Genomic DNA, 15,080 nt, shown 5'->3' on the forward strand with positions numbered 1-15,080 from the left:
GCACTGCTTGTTCAAATAACACTTAATATATTCATGTGTTGTCCTTTATCAAGATTATATCTTAGTTACAACCTGACAACCAATAATTACTTCCCTGCGCGACCTTGATGCTGTTCAGCGCGTCACATAACTACAGCAAGATGTGGGCAGTCTGAATTGTACATGAATTTGTACACGGACAGTAAAGAATACCAGGAGTTAAAAAGCAAAAATACTCTCATTCTAATGCATATTTTCAGTCACCCAACAGGTAAAGCGTGTAAATGAGAGAAATTCACATTTAAACTGTGGATTTAGACTCTAGAATCAAATGTGGGACTAAAATAAAATAAAAATCAACAAAACACACATTTAGCTGGGGGGGAGGGGGGGTACATCTCCACAGCGCAGGCTCCAGACAGCTGTCAGAATATACTATTATGATGATATTGTTTGGTGGTTGCATCAGCATAGAAAGGGTAATATTACACAGTATTAAAGGTCCTGAAGGAATGTTGAGAGGCGTCAGTGCAACAGAAACAACTGAACATCATTTTTGGAGCGTTTAATCTTAAAATGTTTGAGGTTTTTTTTTTTTTAATATATAGTTTATACCGTTAAACCTCCAGCAGGTTCAAACTAATAAGACGTACAGTATCCAAGACATGACTTGAATCTCTTGGGATTTAAGCGATGTTGGAGGATGAAGCCGTCTAACTGGAGCGCACGGATGATGAGCGGAAGCGCCAGTGCGCAGCTCCTCTTAATAATCTGGTTGAGCAGCGTCGCTGTCTTTTCAGCACCACTCACTGACAGTCCAACCAGTCGGGGAGACGAGGCGGACAGGCAAGTTCCCTGCAACATTCTCAGGATTTTATTTTTCATTTTTCCTTTCATCTTCCTCTCAAAATCAGAAATCAACTTTATTTTTTTCCCCTCTCCCTCGAAGGAGGCATCTGGTTGAAATAATGTCAGGGTTGCGCCTGCTGAATGTAAGATTATAGATGTATAAGTGCATCCTTTGAAACAGGAGCGAACATGTGGCTGGTGGATATATGATTTAGGGTTTTCATTGCGGATTTATTTTTTTTTCTATGGTTTTATGGACTTAATTTGGGTCTTTTTATTCCACGCTGGAAGTCAGGAAATGTGCAAAAACACTTGTTCTGCTGGATTTTTGTTTTAAAAGTGATTTAAAACATCCAGATAATAATTCAGGAGTATTTTTTCCCTTTGCTTCGTGGGATTTGTGTGTCTGTTCGGGATGCTGACTGTAGTAATCGGACTGTTATACCTGGTGAGTGGACGCTCGGTGGAAAGCCAGGATGCTACAGGTAGCCGCTTCGTCTGTAACGCCATTCCCCCGGGCGCAGAGCCGGGATGCGGGTACGACCCCACGGGAAATCGTGTCCAGATCAGCAGCCCCGTTGAGGACGAGCTGCGGAACACTATCATCCAGCTCCGGGAGACCATCCTGCAGCAGAAAGAGACTATCGTTAGTCAACAGGGAACCATAAAGGAGCTCAACTCCAAACTAGCGCGCTGCGAGGCGGCAGCAGACGAGTCGCAGAGCAAGTCCCGGGGTCAGGGCTCCAGACGGAAGGAGTACGGCAAGAACACAATGGGGGATTTGCCCCGGGACCCCGGCGAGACTATAGACCAACTGGGCAAGACCATGCAAAGTCTTAAAGGTCGGCTGGAGAGCTTGGAGGTGAGACGCACAAACATGCAGTCAATGCGTAAAAAAGTCTTTTGTAAAGAGACATTGCAACTCTTCCCCCGGTAATCTAGAGCACCGTGAGCACATCTGCTATCCGGGGCCCGAGAGGATCACGAGATCAAAGGGTCACGAAATAGACACGTCCCAGCACGTCTCAGTAGAAGTCTGGCGGTGGAACCCACCGCAGAGGAATCATCAATAAGAAAACATCTTGTCGAAAGTTAAATCATGCATGTGGTGCAGGGATTTGCAATGCATCCTAGAAACGCGCGCGCTTGTGTGTGTGTGTGTGTGTGTGTGCGCGCGCGCTGCATGTGCGATGCACACAATATTTGCAGTGTTTTTGAAGCTGCTGGTGAAAGAAATTCCAGCAATTTGCAGGCATCAGAGGAGTGAAATAAAATGGAATCAGATGCTGCAGCGGCCGTTGATTTTTTTTTACCTTTGCATCACAGCAAGCCCTTTTCCTGAGTCCATTGATAGTTGTGCTGTGCGCATTCATGCCACAAGGCTCACAGATCACGTCATACTGAGGTCACCTATAGTAGTCACATGCGCTAGAAGGTGGTTTGACATCTCTTACATCATAATCGTGTTTCAGCTGACGTCCCTGAAAGTATGGGCATTTCCAACAGTGGTTATTGAGACTCAAGGTTATTTCTACATGCTGTGTGATTCATTAACTCCAGTCCCCTTAGCCCCAGCCCCACCCACACCCCTTTCGTTTTGATTGGAAGCTTTAATACCCTGATCAAATCAAGGATATACTGCAGATGTGAGGATATTGCGTTTTCATGAATTTATTGATTTGCATCTGCTTAACATGATTACTATCGCAGAACCAGTGATGCTGATAACGTATGGCTCCCCAGAGCAGGACCTCTCACACTAATCAAACCCGGGCGCACATATCATCAAATGCATCCTGGACCGTCGTTGCTTCAGCCGTCGGCGAGAGAGATTAGGAGAGAAGCTCGTATTTGAGTCATTCAGATACTTCTATTGTGTCAGAATTAATCAAACTCTCACTCCCAAATGGTATTAGACCGCCGGGCAACATTACACAGCTTTAGAGATGAACATCTGAGTGTATTTTCCGCCATAGTATGAGTGTACCACCCATAAGTTGGAGCTTGTGCAGTTGTTGTCCTCTTTTCAAAAACCATCTGTGATCACGCCTGGCGTGAACTCTGACGTCACAGGCGCAGGAAGCCGACGGCTACCTTTAATACCCATGCCAGCCATGACTGTTTGGCAGGTCACCAATCAATATCCAACAGGGACGCACTGTCTGTGTTTGCATATAATTATTATTATTGGTGATGGAGAACTTGTTTATGTCACATTTAACAGGATTAAATGTTTGTGTCATTGTTGGTATGTGCCATTTTCCTCCCTCTCTCTCGATCTATCCATCTGTCTGTCTATCCATCCATCTATCTCTCCATCCACTCATCCATCATCCTGCATTTTTTTCCTTCCCGACTTCCCAGCAGCAGAGTTTGCGTCTCCCCAGTACAAACGTGTCAGCTGGAGGTGTGCCAGCACTGACACCCCTGCCCCCAGAGCTGCGGGAGCTGCTTCGCCAGCGTCTGGGGGCGCTAGAGACCCAGCTCCTGCGTAAGGTGGCCGAGCTGGAAGAGGAAAAGAGCCAGCTTTACAATGAAACAGCAGCTCATCGCCAACGCACGGAGAATGCTCTTAATTCCCTCTTGGAGAGGATCACGGAGCTTGAGAAAAGTAAGTGAATCAATAGGCAAGGCAGTGTGGAAATTGTTGGCCAGATTTTAATGCCAGACTTTTTCTTTTCTGTCAGCCAGATTCAGCGCTAATTAGTCAATCCCTGTACAAATTTCTGATGATGCAAGTTTAAAAAAATATCTCACAACAGAGTTTTACTTAGAGCTATTCTCAAAGCTCCTGCTGGTCATGAATGTTAGACTTAGAAAGCAACACTGCATGCGTAATTAGTTAGGAATATTAGAGAGACGTCCACACTTCAGGGTATCACTTTGATGGTAGACGTCAGACTAACTTGAAATATCTCTGCCCAGAGGAAAATTATTTTTTGAAGTTTTAACCACTTATTGGACATTTCCTGTAGGCTCATGTCCCCTGAAGCTTGGCCCTTTGAGGACAGAGGGTTTAGGTTTGGATGACCACAATTAATTTCCCAGACACACAACCACTTATACCATATAACGAGTTATTATGGCCTCTATGCAATGAATTTTCATTTTTGGGAGCGTTATTCAGTTCAATTTATGTCAGGACAGTTAGGTACTGTAGGTGATGAATCATGTCAGATACTTGCACTACTCATGACACCTCTGACTTGATAACAGGTTGTTTCCCTGCTCTCAGATATTCAACCCCCTGCTGTGTACCTCCTCCACTTTCACTGACAAAAAAAAAACCTCTCTAAGATGTTCCATTTGGCCTCATTTGTCAGCATAATATCACGAGCACAAAGTAGTAAATACGAGGACGTGACAGAGTTTTAACAGTTTTTGCTCTTTATTCAGCCTTGTAAGTCATCTTGTATTTCATGAAAGGAGAGAAAAAAAACTTCACTTCAGGCCCAAAGTGAGTGACATTTCACTGATGGGGACTGAACTGCACTGTTGCTGCTGTCACTCGCACCACCAGTGGCTAAGCTAGCCCCGCTAAAGTTAATGCTAGCTCTGTCAAAACATGGCACTAACCCCTCAGAGCCTCGTAGCGGTTAGCTTTGACAGTTGGGGAATCTGTCGTTAGTTGCGCGCCCACTTCTGCTCCGATGGGCGTGGGATCATTTAGATTATCTATATTTGAAAATGAGGCAATACATCGGGACCTAAAGGGCCTTTTTTTTTTCCAACTGAGGAAGAATTGGACATCCCCTGAAGAATCCCCTGGGACAACTATGTGCACCCCAGATAAAGATCCATGGATAATGAGACATCAAGAATCCAGGATTCCGTGATGCTGTCCTTTGTCTTCTTTGTGTTGGGGTGGTTTGAAAAGTTTCATAATCGAGAAACTAGGAAATACAGGGGTGTTACTGATTAATAGCTATTTTTAGGTAAGGCATACCACGTCGCGAATTATCTTTTAAACACTGATAAAACAGTGGTCTATTCCTACTAAAATATGCAGCATATTTTCCTGGTGCAAACCCTTGCAAAAAAGGATCTGTGTGTGCATGTGTGGTTTTAACAGCTCCTTATCTCCATTTATATTCTCACATTCTTTAAAATTTCAGTGAGCTTCTCTTCACTTCTACCATGCACTTGGTTTCAGATCTGTCTTGATCAAACTAGCATTTATAACTGTGGTTTCTTGTGAACTACTTCAGTTCATCCTTCAATTGATTTTCTTACCATGTATCTTGAACTGGGTCACGGTGGCAGAAGTTCGAGTGAGGTCACCCAGACATCCCTCTCCTCGCTCTGGGGGACCCCAAGGCATTCCCAGGCTAAATGAGGTAGATATAATCCCTCCAGCATGTTCCAGGTACACCACAGGACCTCCCACAAGTTGGATGTGCCTGGAGGGCATCCTAATCAGATGTCTGAGCCACCTTAGCTGACGACTTTCAACATGAAGGAGCAGCAGTTCTGCCCTGAGCTCCCTCAGGATGTCTGAGCTCCTCACCTCTTTAAAGGCCAGTTTACACCAAAAAAAAAATTACAAAGAGATGAAATAGGCACAGGAGCTCTTGCAGTGGTGTAGACTGGAAAGTTTTATAAATTAATGGAGCAGTAAATCCGAAGTCATATCAAGGTGAATCTTGGTTGTAAACTGACCTTAAGGCTAAGCTCGGCCGCCCTACAGAGGAAACTCATTTCAGGCGCTTGCGTGATCTCATTCTTTGGATTGCTTCCTAAGTAGTGACCATAGGTCAGGGCTGAAATGTAAATCAAATGCTATTGGATGCTTTGCCTTCTGCCTCAGCTGAACAAGCCAAGCCTCAGCTTCTTCAGGATAAGAGATGCAGCCTTTGCATCACAACTCAACAATCTGCCACACTCACTCCTAACCAAGAGAGAACAGCCCCCAGATTTCTGGCAGAAAACTGTGGCGTCAGACTTCGACATGTTGACTCTCATCCTGACCATTTCTTCTTCAGCTGTAAACTGCTGTACTGGAGGAGACTCACATGGACCACATTATGTGCAATAAGCGGAGAAATGATCCTGAAGTCCCGAAACCAAACACGGTCTTCACTCCTGGGATGGTTGCAAATATCACACACAGAATCAGTGACAAAGGACAACTCTGGACCAGCACTGACAACATGTGAGGCCCAGTGCAGAGATTACTGACACCATGCTTGCATGGAGACTGGTTGGCCCCTGACAACCAGTCTAGGTACCCCCATACTGCCACAGCACCTCCTACGGCATTGGAATCTTCTCCATACCAAGTGCTTTCTACTGAGGAGCTTCTTGACTCCCTCAGAAACATCCTCCTGAGTTATGACGAGGTTAAGTTGGTGGGTTTTCCGCATGGCAGCTACCCTATGCTTGAACTTGGTGTTCATTATGGCCACGCAGCATGTTAATCCATAAACAAATGACTACTCAGTGTCAGATCAGGTACGCCATTCCTCTAAATCCCCTCCCTCAAGGTTTGGCCATCATTGCCATGATGAGCATTTAGGTCCACCTGCTGGAATATGGAGTCACCAGGAAGGGGCCTATCCAGTACACCAGCTGGACACTGGAGGGGCAGGGTTGTCTGTACATTTGCCTGACATCTTTTACTTGGCCATTCCAATCAAGGATTTTTGTTATGGAGCTGAGGTGATATTCAGTGTCCCTTGAGCCTTGATCCAGCACTCCTAGGTGCACACCGCTACCTGTCACCCATTTGGCAACACACACAACCCAAATGTCTTTTTCAGATGCTCACCAGTGAGCTACCTCCCAGGACTGGTCTTTTCCCATTCTTCTGAGTGAGGTTTCTGGACTCCTAACACGACCTATAAATTGGATATGTGAGTACCTTTTGGTCTGCGCCCTCACCCAGGGCCATTTCACCTTGAGAGACATGACCAGGGGCTATTGCAACATCACTGCTCTCAGAATCGTCTCTGGAGAACCTGGAGAAAACCCATACAGACACACGGAGAATGCAAACTCTGACAACACAGAAAGGACCAGGGACAGTTTGAGCTTCAGTCCAGGTTATTCTATCAGTGGGGCAATGGTGCTAGCCAATGAGCGACCATGCTGCCAGTAAATGTAGAAAAAGGGTAAAAGTCAAAAGGTTGAGATAGAATTTTTGCTGGCCAGTGGAAAACCAGCTGAGGCCCCTTGTACATGTAAATCAGTGGGCTGACCTGGATATACAGGTGAAAGACTGACCTCTATGAAATCCCAAAGTAGACTAAAGTATCAGTATGAAGCCTGATGATATAGGAAATGATGATCACTAATATTATAACCCAAAAAACAATAACTATGACTGTGTGCCCTGGAACTCCATATGGCACAGTTTTTATTGTCTCCCAGACAACAACAACAGGTTTAAAGACCAAATAAATCCCACGGCTAAACAGTTCACCTGTCTATTAAATGATGTGATATTCGAAGCGGCCGGCCAGCCATCTCCAGCACCACAGCTTTGCCTGTCACCACTGACCCTAATCCTCATCTCCCTCATCATACATTTAATCCGCCCCTCACGTTTTTACAACTATTATAGTTCCATTCTCAGAGACCTCAGCGAAAATATAATTTTCATCTAAACAGGGCAAGTCAAAGTCATAATAAAGCAAACGTGTAATCTTTAATCCCTCCACAGGTAACAATGCCTTCAAGTCACCTGAAGATTTCAAGGTGTCCCTGCCTCTGCGTACAAACTACCTGTATGGACGCATCAAGAAGAGTCTCCCAGAAATGTACGCCTTCACTGTTTGCATGTGGCTCAAGTCCAGCGCCAGTCCTGGGATAGGAACCCCCTTCTCATACGGCGTGCCAGGACAAGCTAACGAAATTGTCCTCATTGAATGGGGCAACAATCCCATTGAGCTACTAGTCAATGATAAGGTAGGTAAATCATGCAAAACTGGTTCTCATAGCAACCACAAGATCTAGATTGTGCCCTGATTTTCTAAGCCCCGTTGGCTGTAATAACCGTAAAAATAAAATGTAGACCAGTGGTGACTAATTACGTGCATGCTCTTGCTGGTCTGCATCGCAGTGTGAAACCAGCAGTCACATTCTATGGTATGAGCACAGTAATGATACAGTTGAGAGGAGATTCACTGACCTTCAGCTCTGAATATTTAATTTTGCACCTTATAAACATTTAATATCATTGACCTACATTCCACACTCACCCAAGAATAACAGTAATTCATTAGAAAACTTATGCTCACACAGTCACATTCTGCAAGCTCTTTCTGACATCTAATGGGAGTTTTGGTTAACACAACTGAAACACATTAGACACATGCATGAATATTTTACAGCATTTTGTCTTAAAAGGGACTGAAAATGTAATTGTTATGTAAATTGTAATAACAAGATGTCGTAGTTTCCTGGTGGTTTTGTCACTTCTATTGCGATGATGGCTTGGGGGTTTGTTTATTTGTTTGTTTGTTTGTTTTTTTTGGGGGGGGGGTTGGATGGAATATTCCTGCACTGGAGATTTTTTTTTTCCTCACTTGTTTACGTTTGGCATTATTGGCCCAGGCAGGTTTCCTCACAGCTTTCCCCTCACTATGCATTATACATGTGTTCAAGTCAGACAGATGAGAGAAAGATGTTTGGAGAAAGGGTTGAGAATATGAGAGGGGGGGGGGGGTTAAAAAAAAGGAGTGGGGGAGGAAATAAAGCTGTAGAGCTTTGGAGGTGATCAAATGTTGAGAGGAGTGAGGGAAAGAGTGATCAGAGGAAAAAAGAAGTTAATGCAGGAGAAAGACGGCGAGAGAGGGAACATGAGAGATGGAGGAGGGAGAGAGAGGGCTGGTGAATATGATTACTGTATGTGCAGTAATACACTCATGTACTAAACTTATTCACAGTGATAACAGGGTCCACTGGGGCGTAATATTTATCCTGTTCATTTGGCTGCATACTGAGAGGAAGCAGAAAGCTGCTTCAGCAGCATTAAAAAGTGCTATGTTGTCTGTTTTGTGTTTGTGGGTGGCTGTGCGGAGGGCAAATCTTTATTGTTGTAAAGCAACGTCGACATCGTCAAAATGTTGATGTCGCATCATTTGAAGCTGAACTTCGGTGAATATACAACATCCCACTTTGGCCTACCAAATGCCAGGAGTTGTGTCTGTAAGCGGTCGCGTACAACATGAACACGGTGTTCTTTTGGCAAGTGTGCATGTGTAATCTGATGCCCCCAGCTTTATAAATCTGGTGTTATTTTGAAAATTATTCCACAACTGCCTGAGAGATTTAAATACAGATTATTGCAGATGTATCCAATTATTATTTCATGTTTTCTCAAATTCTTTACAATAATGCAAACATCACTTGCATCCTTGTGACAAGCCAAGTGCATTTTGCTTTTATCTGCAGAACCCACAGCCTTTTTTGAGAAGAAGAGCAATGTTTTCTGAACTATAAGTTAAAAAACATTGTGGGATTGAGTTGGGTTTTTGTTTTTTTTTTAACTGCAGATATTTTGAAAGCATAGTGGCTTTTAACATTGCTGTATTTCCACATTTGCAGATTCGGATCATGTTAGTTCACAGGGACAAAAGGCAGGTTTGTTTTCCATCGGTCACACTATAAAAATGCCCTGAACAGAATAAATCAGGAATGCTGTATTTTTTGGGCATCGCTGTCAGTTCCCTTTTTTTTTGTAACAGTGGATTTTGGATAATTGCAGAAAATAGAAAAACAAAAATGCATGAAATGTTTCGTTCAGCGGGCGGCACGGTGGTGCAGTGGTTAGCAGGATAAACAGTAGAAGATGTATGGTATTTACTGCCGTATATTACGCTGTAAGGCAAAGAAGTGAAAATATTTTTAGCAAGTCTTAACCACAAACTTTACTTTATTTATTTAACTAAAAAAAAAAACAGTTAAAAAAAACCCATTAACTTTTCAACAAGTAAACTGTAAAATCAACAATGCTAACGTATGCTAATGTTCCCTGTTGACCCAATTCCTTCTAAATATAATTCCTGCAGTGTCATAACCTTCAAATATTTGTATGTTTCTTGAAGAATGAGATCCAACGTAGTGAAAATGTAGATGAGTGACTCATATATTCATAGTAGTGGATGCCCCGTGGATACAGTGTTTAACATTAAGCTCTTCACATCACAAACCTTGACTGTGTTTCAACCACTGAGTCAGCCTACTCCTACATTTTGTGATCATACCTCTATTGTTCCCCACAGCCCCAGTGACTTGAAGATGCCACCTGGTTTCCTTAACAAGGACAATTGCCTCTGCAATTGCAAGTGACATTTGTTTTATTTTCAGTGACTCTTCCCAGATTTATTTGTATCTGCAACAAAAGAACACTGCACATATGGGTGAGATAATTGTGCAGGAAAAAAAAAAAAAAAAAAGCTAATGAGTTTCATGTTCACAATCTCCTCTTGCGCTATCCTCAGTGGACTGTGATGTCATTGTGTGAGCTCGGTAAAATAACCAGTTGTTTTGTCTTTGATCTCCGAACAAACGCGTACGAAGACAGTGTTTTGCTGTTAGCTACCCCTGCCGCTTTGAAGGATCTTCGCTCCCTTGATGTCACCTGGGTAATCTAAATTTCATGTGTCGCCCTGGCTCATCTGGAGAAATCTCTGCTGAAGGCTGTCTCTTTTTAAACCCTAACCCTTCTAATTGCTGTCCTTGTTTCCAACTTGCTGTGGTTAATCTCAAATCTCTCTTGGCTCCTCTTGCCCTTTCATATCGGCTGTCCCTCCCTGCCTTCATGTGCCTCACCCTTTGGCCTAATCTCCTGACCAGGTGGCCCAGCTTCCTCTGTCTGTGAGTGATGGCCGCTGGCACCACATCTGCATCACCTGGACAACCAGAGACGGTTTCTGGGAGGCTTACCAGGATGGTGAGCGTCTAGGCACAGGGGACAACCTGGCCCCCTGGCACCCAATTAAACCTGGAGGGGTGATCATCCTGGGCCAAGAGCAGGTGAGCGCATTAGAAAGGCTTACGTGTAGGTGGTTGAGAACAGGGATGTGTGTGTGTGTGTTTTCCTTGTGTCAATAAAACCCCCGAGTGTATTTTCCATCTGAGCTCAGTGCCAGAGGCACAGTGCTGGGAGCCGCATAGAGGAGGGAAGAGGCTCTTCTCACGCTATTGTGGCCCTTTCATGATTACCTCATTCAACTGCCTTTAAAACACCAACAGAATGCTTTGGGGAGTTTCATTAACAGGTCACTCTGTTGGTTCGCTCCAGGATGTAAAAAGATGTATGAGCAATCTTCACAAAGAGCAACGAATACATATTGCGTCTAGTCTGAAGCGCTTTGTTGCTTCATGTGTCAGTCATATGAACAAAGTGAGATTGCAGCCGATTGCACAATTTTGGGGATTTCACAAAACTCAGATATTTTTAAAGCAGCAGTCGACTGAAAAATGCCCGGTGCCGTTTGGAAGCTTGATGAAAATCAAAGAGAATTGATTCATTCTAATTAAAGTCTGTTTACATTTTTCAACTTGTACTGTTAAAGCTCTTCTTCTGCCTTTCTATGAAGGACATAGTTGGAGGGCGCTTCGATGCCACCCAGGCCTTCGTTGGTGAGCTGAGCCAGTTCAACATGTGGGACCGGGTGCTGAGGCCCGTGGACATCATGGGCTTGGCCAACTGCTCAGCCTACATGCCCGGCAATGTGGTTCCTTGGATTGACGCTAACGTGGAAGTGTTTGGTGGTGCAACTAAAGCTGCTCTGGAAATATGTGAAGACCGCGCGTTCGATTCTTAAAGGATCTGATTTGAGGACTCTAGTATGGCCGCTGGGATGGAGAAGCTAAGTATTGTGGACTGTTGCTTCTCTGTTGAATCCCAAATTAAAGGTTTCTCTGCGTATTTATTGTCTGGTAGTCTAAAAGACTCAATGTTTACTGGCTTCAGATTCACGTTGATGTGTTCATTCACTTTTCACCCTGGAAAAATTGCAGGAGACGTCAAATTAGTCTGATCACCTGGAGAAGATATGCTGTTGCATCAGTCTACTGCGTCGTCTTTCTTTTGTGTGTTTTCTCATCTGCTTTCATTTGATTCCTCTTTGAAATCAGCTCCTTTTTTTGTCTCTCGGTTGCTCCCTCATACTGACATGCTGCACTGTATTTGTAGTGAATGTGAGCTCAAGCAGGCTTTGATGTGCTGTGGAACACTATTCCTGAGTTACGTGGTAGAGTACTACACGCTGTGAGCTTCCCCTCTGTTTGAAGAGCAATGAGGCGGTGAACCAGAAGCGCACTGAAATGAGGCGGAGGCTCACCAGTTCAAAGTGGACAAGACCGAACCTCGATGTCGATTACTGTGAAGCGTCGCAACATGGCTGATTGTCTATATATTATGCATGAGCCCAAGCGAGGAAGTCCGTTTAGAAGTGACAGTGCATGCCTTCTGTCAAAACACAAAATGAGTGTGTCTGAGTGTGTGTGTGTGTGTGTGTGTGTGTCTCCAAATAAGCCAATGGAGCGTGCTGACAACATTACATAAGAGTTTTTGTGCGTCTGTGTGGATTTATGAGTGTACGGTTCGTCTTGCGTGTTAAAAGTCTGGAGATTATGAGGGAGGCAGGACATTTTCATTCTTGTAAATCTACGCTTAATACCTCTCTGCCCCTTGAGCAGCTGCCATATCCCAAACAGCTTTATGGATGGGGCTGGCTCTGCTCAGGTTAATAGTGATGTCGGACAGCTGCCCAGGACCAGCTCAGCAGAGCTGTGGATGGCAGCCGAGTGCCCGGTAGGGACATGGATGGGGCTTGACCTTGAAGGACAATCCTTAATTCCTCCTTTGGGTTGTAATTATTTGTGTTTATGAATGAGTGAGCCATAATTGATCTGGAATGGTGAGAGCGGCGCTCTGTACGGACATTATGAATGTCGTAGTGACACTAAACAAGAAGGACATTTAGATTTTTTTTTTTTTTTTTTAAATGGAAGGAAATTCGAAGTGGGTTTTCGGAACGGATGGCACCGCTTATTAAACGTGCAGCTTAATTTATGTCAGTGCTTATTGTCGTGTGTCAGTCCTTTTTGTTTTTGACTAATGGTACAATTCTGATATCACAACGCCTGTCGGCCCTATGAGAGACAAAGTTAGAGTTTTGTTTCCCTCTTGTGAAATGTCCTTGGACACAAGTATGAAAGCCATTAAAAAACAGCTTGTGTCCACGTTTGAAAACAAAAAAAAAAGTATGATGCAGTATCTTACTGGACAGCGCAGAATGTTTTGTTTTTTAAAAAAAAAAAAAAGGATGCACGCGTCACGTTATTAGGACTTATTGTCACCAATTGTTCCTGTTCTAAGTGTCCTAATCCTTCAAAGTAAAAGCAGGAGTTCTCCTTCTTGTAGAATATATATTTTTCTGCTCATGATTTTTTTGTTTAGTAGCAACACATTATGGGTTGGGGAAGGGGGAGGGGAGTGCAATTTCTTACAGACATACATTGTGAATGGCCTTTTGTGAAAACTACTTTTAATGGTGGACAATTTGAGAACAAATGACACGCCGGTAAGAAATTGCTCTGAAGTCCCTCCCTCTAGCAGGACTCGCGCACCTCTCTGCCATGCGCTTGAATGTCCTTTTGCTCGAATTAAAGACCAAGGGACAATTAAAGCAGTAAATCATCAAGCTTTGGCAGAACTACTGTGTGTTTAAGTAGCTGAAGTCATTGAACTATCATAGCAATGTATTCGCGATGAAGTCTATGTCACTGGAGTTTCTCAATAAGGACACTGTACTATAATCACAGATGCAGATTAAGGTCTTTTTTTTTGAACAGAAAACTCTTGCACAGATGCAGACGCCTGTCCAGCTGGTCGCCATATCATAAGTGAGACTAGCCACAACATGCAAGGATACGTCCTCTCATCTGGCTAGTGTAATGGAGAGAAATCCTCTTGATTGGCAGACTTCCAAGTGGAAATATTCATTAAAAAAAAAAAAACCCTGCACGTGGGTTATAGGAGCTGCTACAATGAAGGACATGCTGATCCTTCCGCCTTCACAATGCTGTGCGTTGACAGTGACACTCAAGCGAGTCCCTGTATCTTCATCGAACAACAATCTGTGGCCTCTTGATACACAACAATATGAACTATATGTGTATGATTGTTAAGGTTCTTTTTAAAAAAAAAAAAAAAGATAAAAAGCGTCATTGTGTATCTCTAATTTTCATTGTGTTGCTTTTCACTGGACATCCTGATGTTGTCAAATGTCAAATGAATTACAACATTCCAAATTGCATTTAAAGAAAAAAATGGAAATAAATGATAAATGCATTAGTTTGTGTAAAACAAGCATTGTGCATTATTTTCTGATGTGTGTTATGGAAAAAGAATAATGCTGGAATATATTTAAATAGGGCGGCACAGTGGTGCAGCGGTTAGACATGCGGATGGGGACGAGGCTGATTGATACTCTAAATTGACCGTAGGTGTGACTGTGAGTGTGAATGGTTGTCTGTCTCTATGTGTTGGTCCTGTGATGGACAGGTGACCTGTCCAGGGTGAACCCCGCCTCTCACCCGAAGGCTGCTGGGATCGACTCCAGCCCCCCCATGACCCTTAACAGGATAAGTGGAAGAAAATGGATGGATGAGTGGATATTTAAATAGGTTAGATTCAATCTTTCAGTGCTCTGGTTAGTTGCTGCAAGAAACTCTTGAGGGTTCTGTTATGCAGCAGCACTGCTGCTGAGTCGTAGCGAGAATCGCGCTACGGGCCTGTGTTTGCATCCCAAACCAATTTAACTTGTGTTATTTAAGAACAAGTTTGTGTGTGAGATGGAGGAGGGTGAGTGTGACCCAGCAAACTTTCGGGCCTCATGACAGAACTGTTGCCACATATTACCACTCCGCTTTAATTGCAGCCGTTCTCCCTCAGGTTAGTTCAATACGAGACAAATTATCTTGCAGGAGTTAATGTACGATACTTATGAGATGGAATAGAAATGGGAATCGAATTGTTTTGTGTTGAAACGTTAAGGATACCTGACTAACTGGTCTTTCTAGTGGCACAAAAAATAAAGAGTCCTGAAAATCATTATCATCCACACCAAGCTTGTGGTAGGACGTGTCATCATAGGTTATTCCTCAAGGGGCGACACTTGTGTGAAGGATCAATGCTCTGATCTCTCAGTGATGGTGTGAGGCGTGAAGAGCACCAGAGGATTACACCTGTAGAGAACCAGGAGAACAGAGTAGTCGCTGAAACTCCTCCCACCAAC

General features: G+C 43.7%; 1 protein-coding gene and 1 long non-coding RNA gene across 3 annotated transcripts in view; one reads left to right on the plus strand and one right to left on the minus strand.

Moving 5' to 3' along the window:
* The window catches only part of LOC147245197 (uncharacterized), a 34,976-nt gene that overhangs the window by 9,611 nt on the left and 10,285 nt on the right, over positions 1-15,080 (minus strand). The window contains exon 2 of the long non-coding RNA XR_015110047.1: positions 1,274-1,453. This is a non-coding gene — a long non-coding RNA (uncharacterized LOC147245197). The remainder of the gene's footprint in view (positions 1-1,273; positions 1,454-15,080) is intronic.
* nptx2a (neuronal pentraxin 2a) lies at positions 693-14,129 on the plus strand. Of its 2 annotated transcripts, none has more exons than XM_086185037.1 (5): positions 693-1,690; positions 3,196-3,439; positions 7,490-7,734; positions 10,627-10,806; positions 11,373-14,129. In XM_086185037.1, exons 1-5 carry the CDS (start codon positions 1,244-1,246, stop codon positions 11,598-11,600), a joined length of 1,344 nt encoding a protein of 447 aa, XP_086041163.1. In that variant the 5' UTR covers positions 693-1,243; the 3' UTR covers positions 11,601-14,129. The 2 variants fall into 2 exon arrangements, with proteins under 2 accessions (XP_086041163.1, XP_086041162.1); XM_086185036.1 differs by having other exon boundaries at positions 697-1,690; positions 3,193-3,439.

Source organism: Aulostomus chinensis, chromosome 18 (genome assembly GCF_037954235.1).
Source record: "Aulostomus chinensis isolate RoL2024-O1b breed Wild chromosome 18, RoL_Achi_v1.0, whole genome shotgun sequence".
Classification (NCBI taxonomy): Eukaryota; Metazoa; Chordata; class Actinopteri; order Syngnathiformes; family Aulostomidae; genus Aulostomus; species Aulostomus chinensis.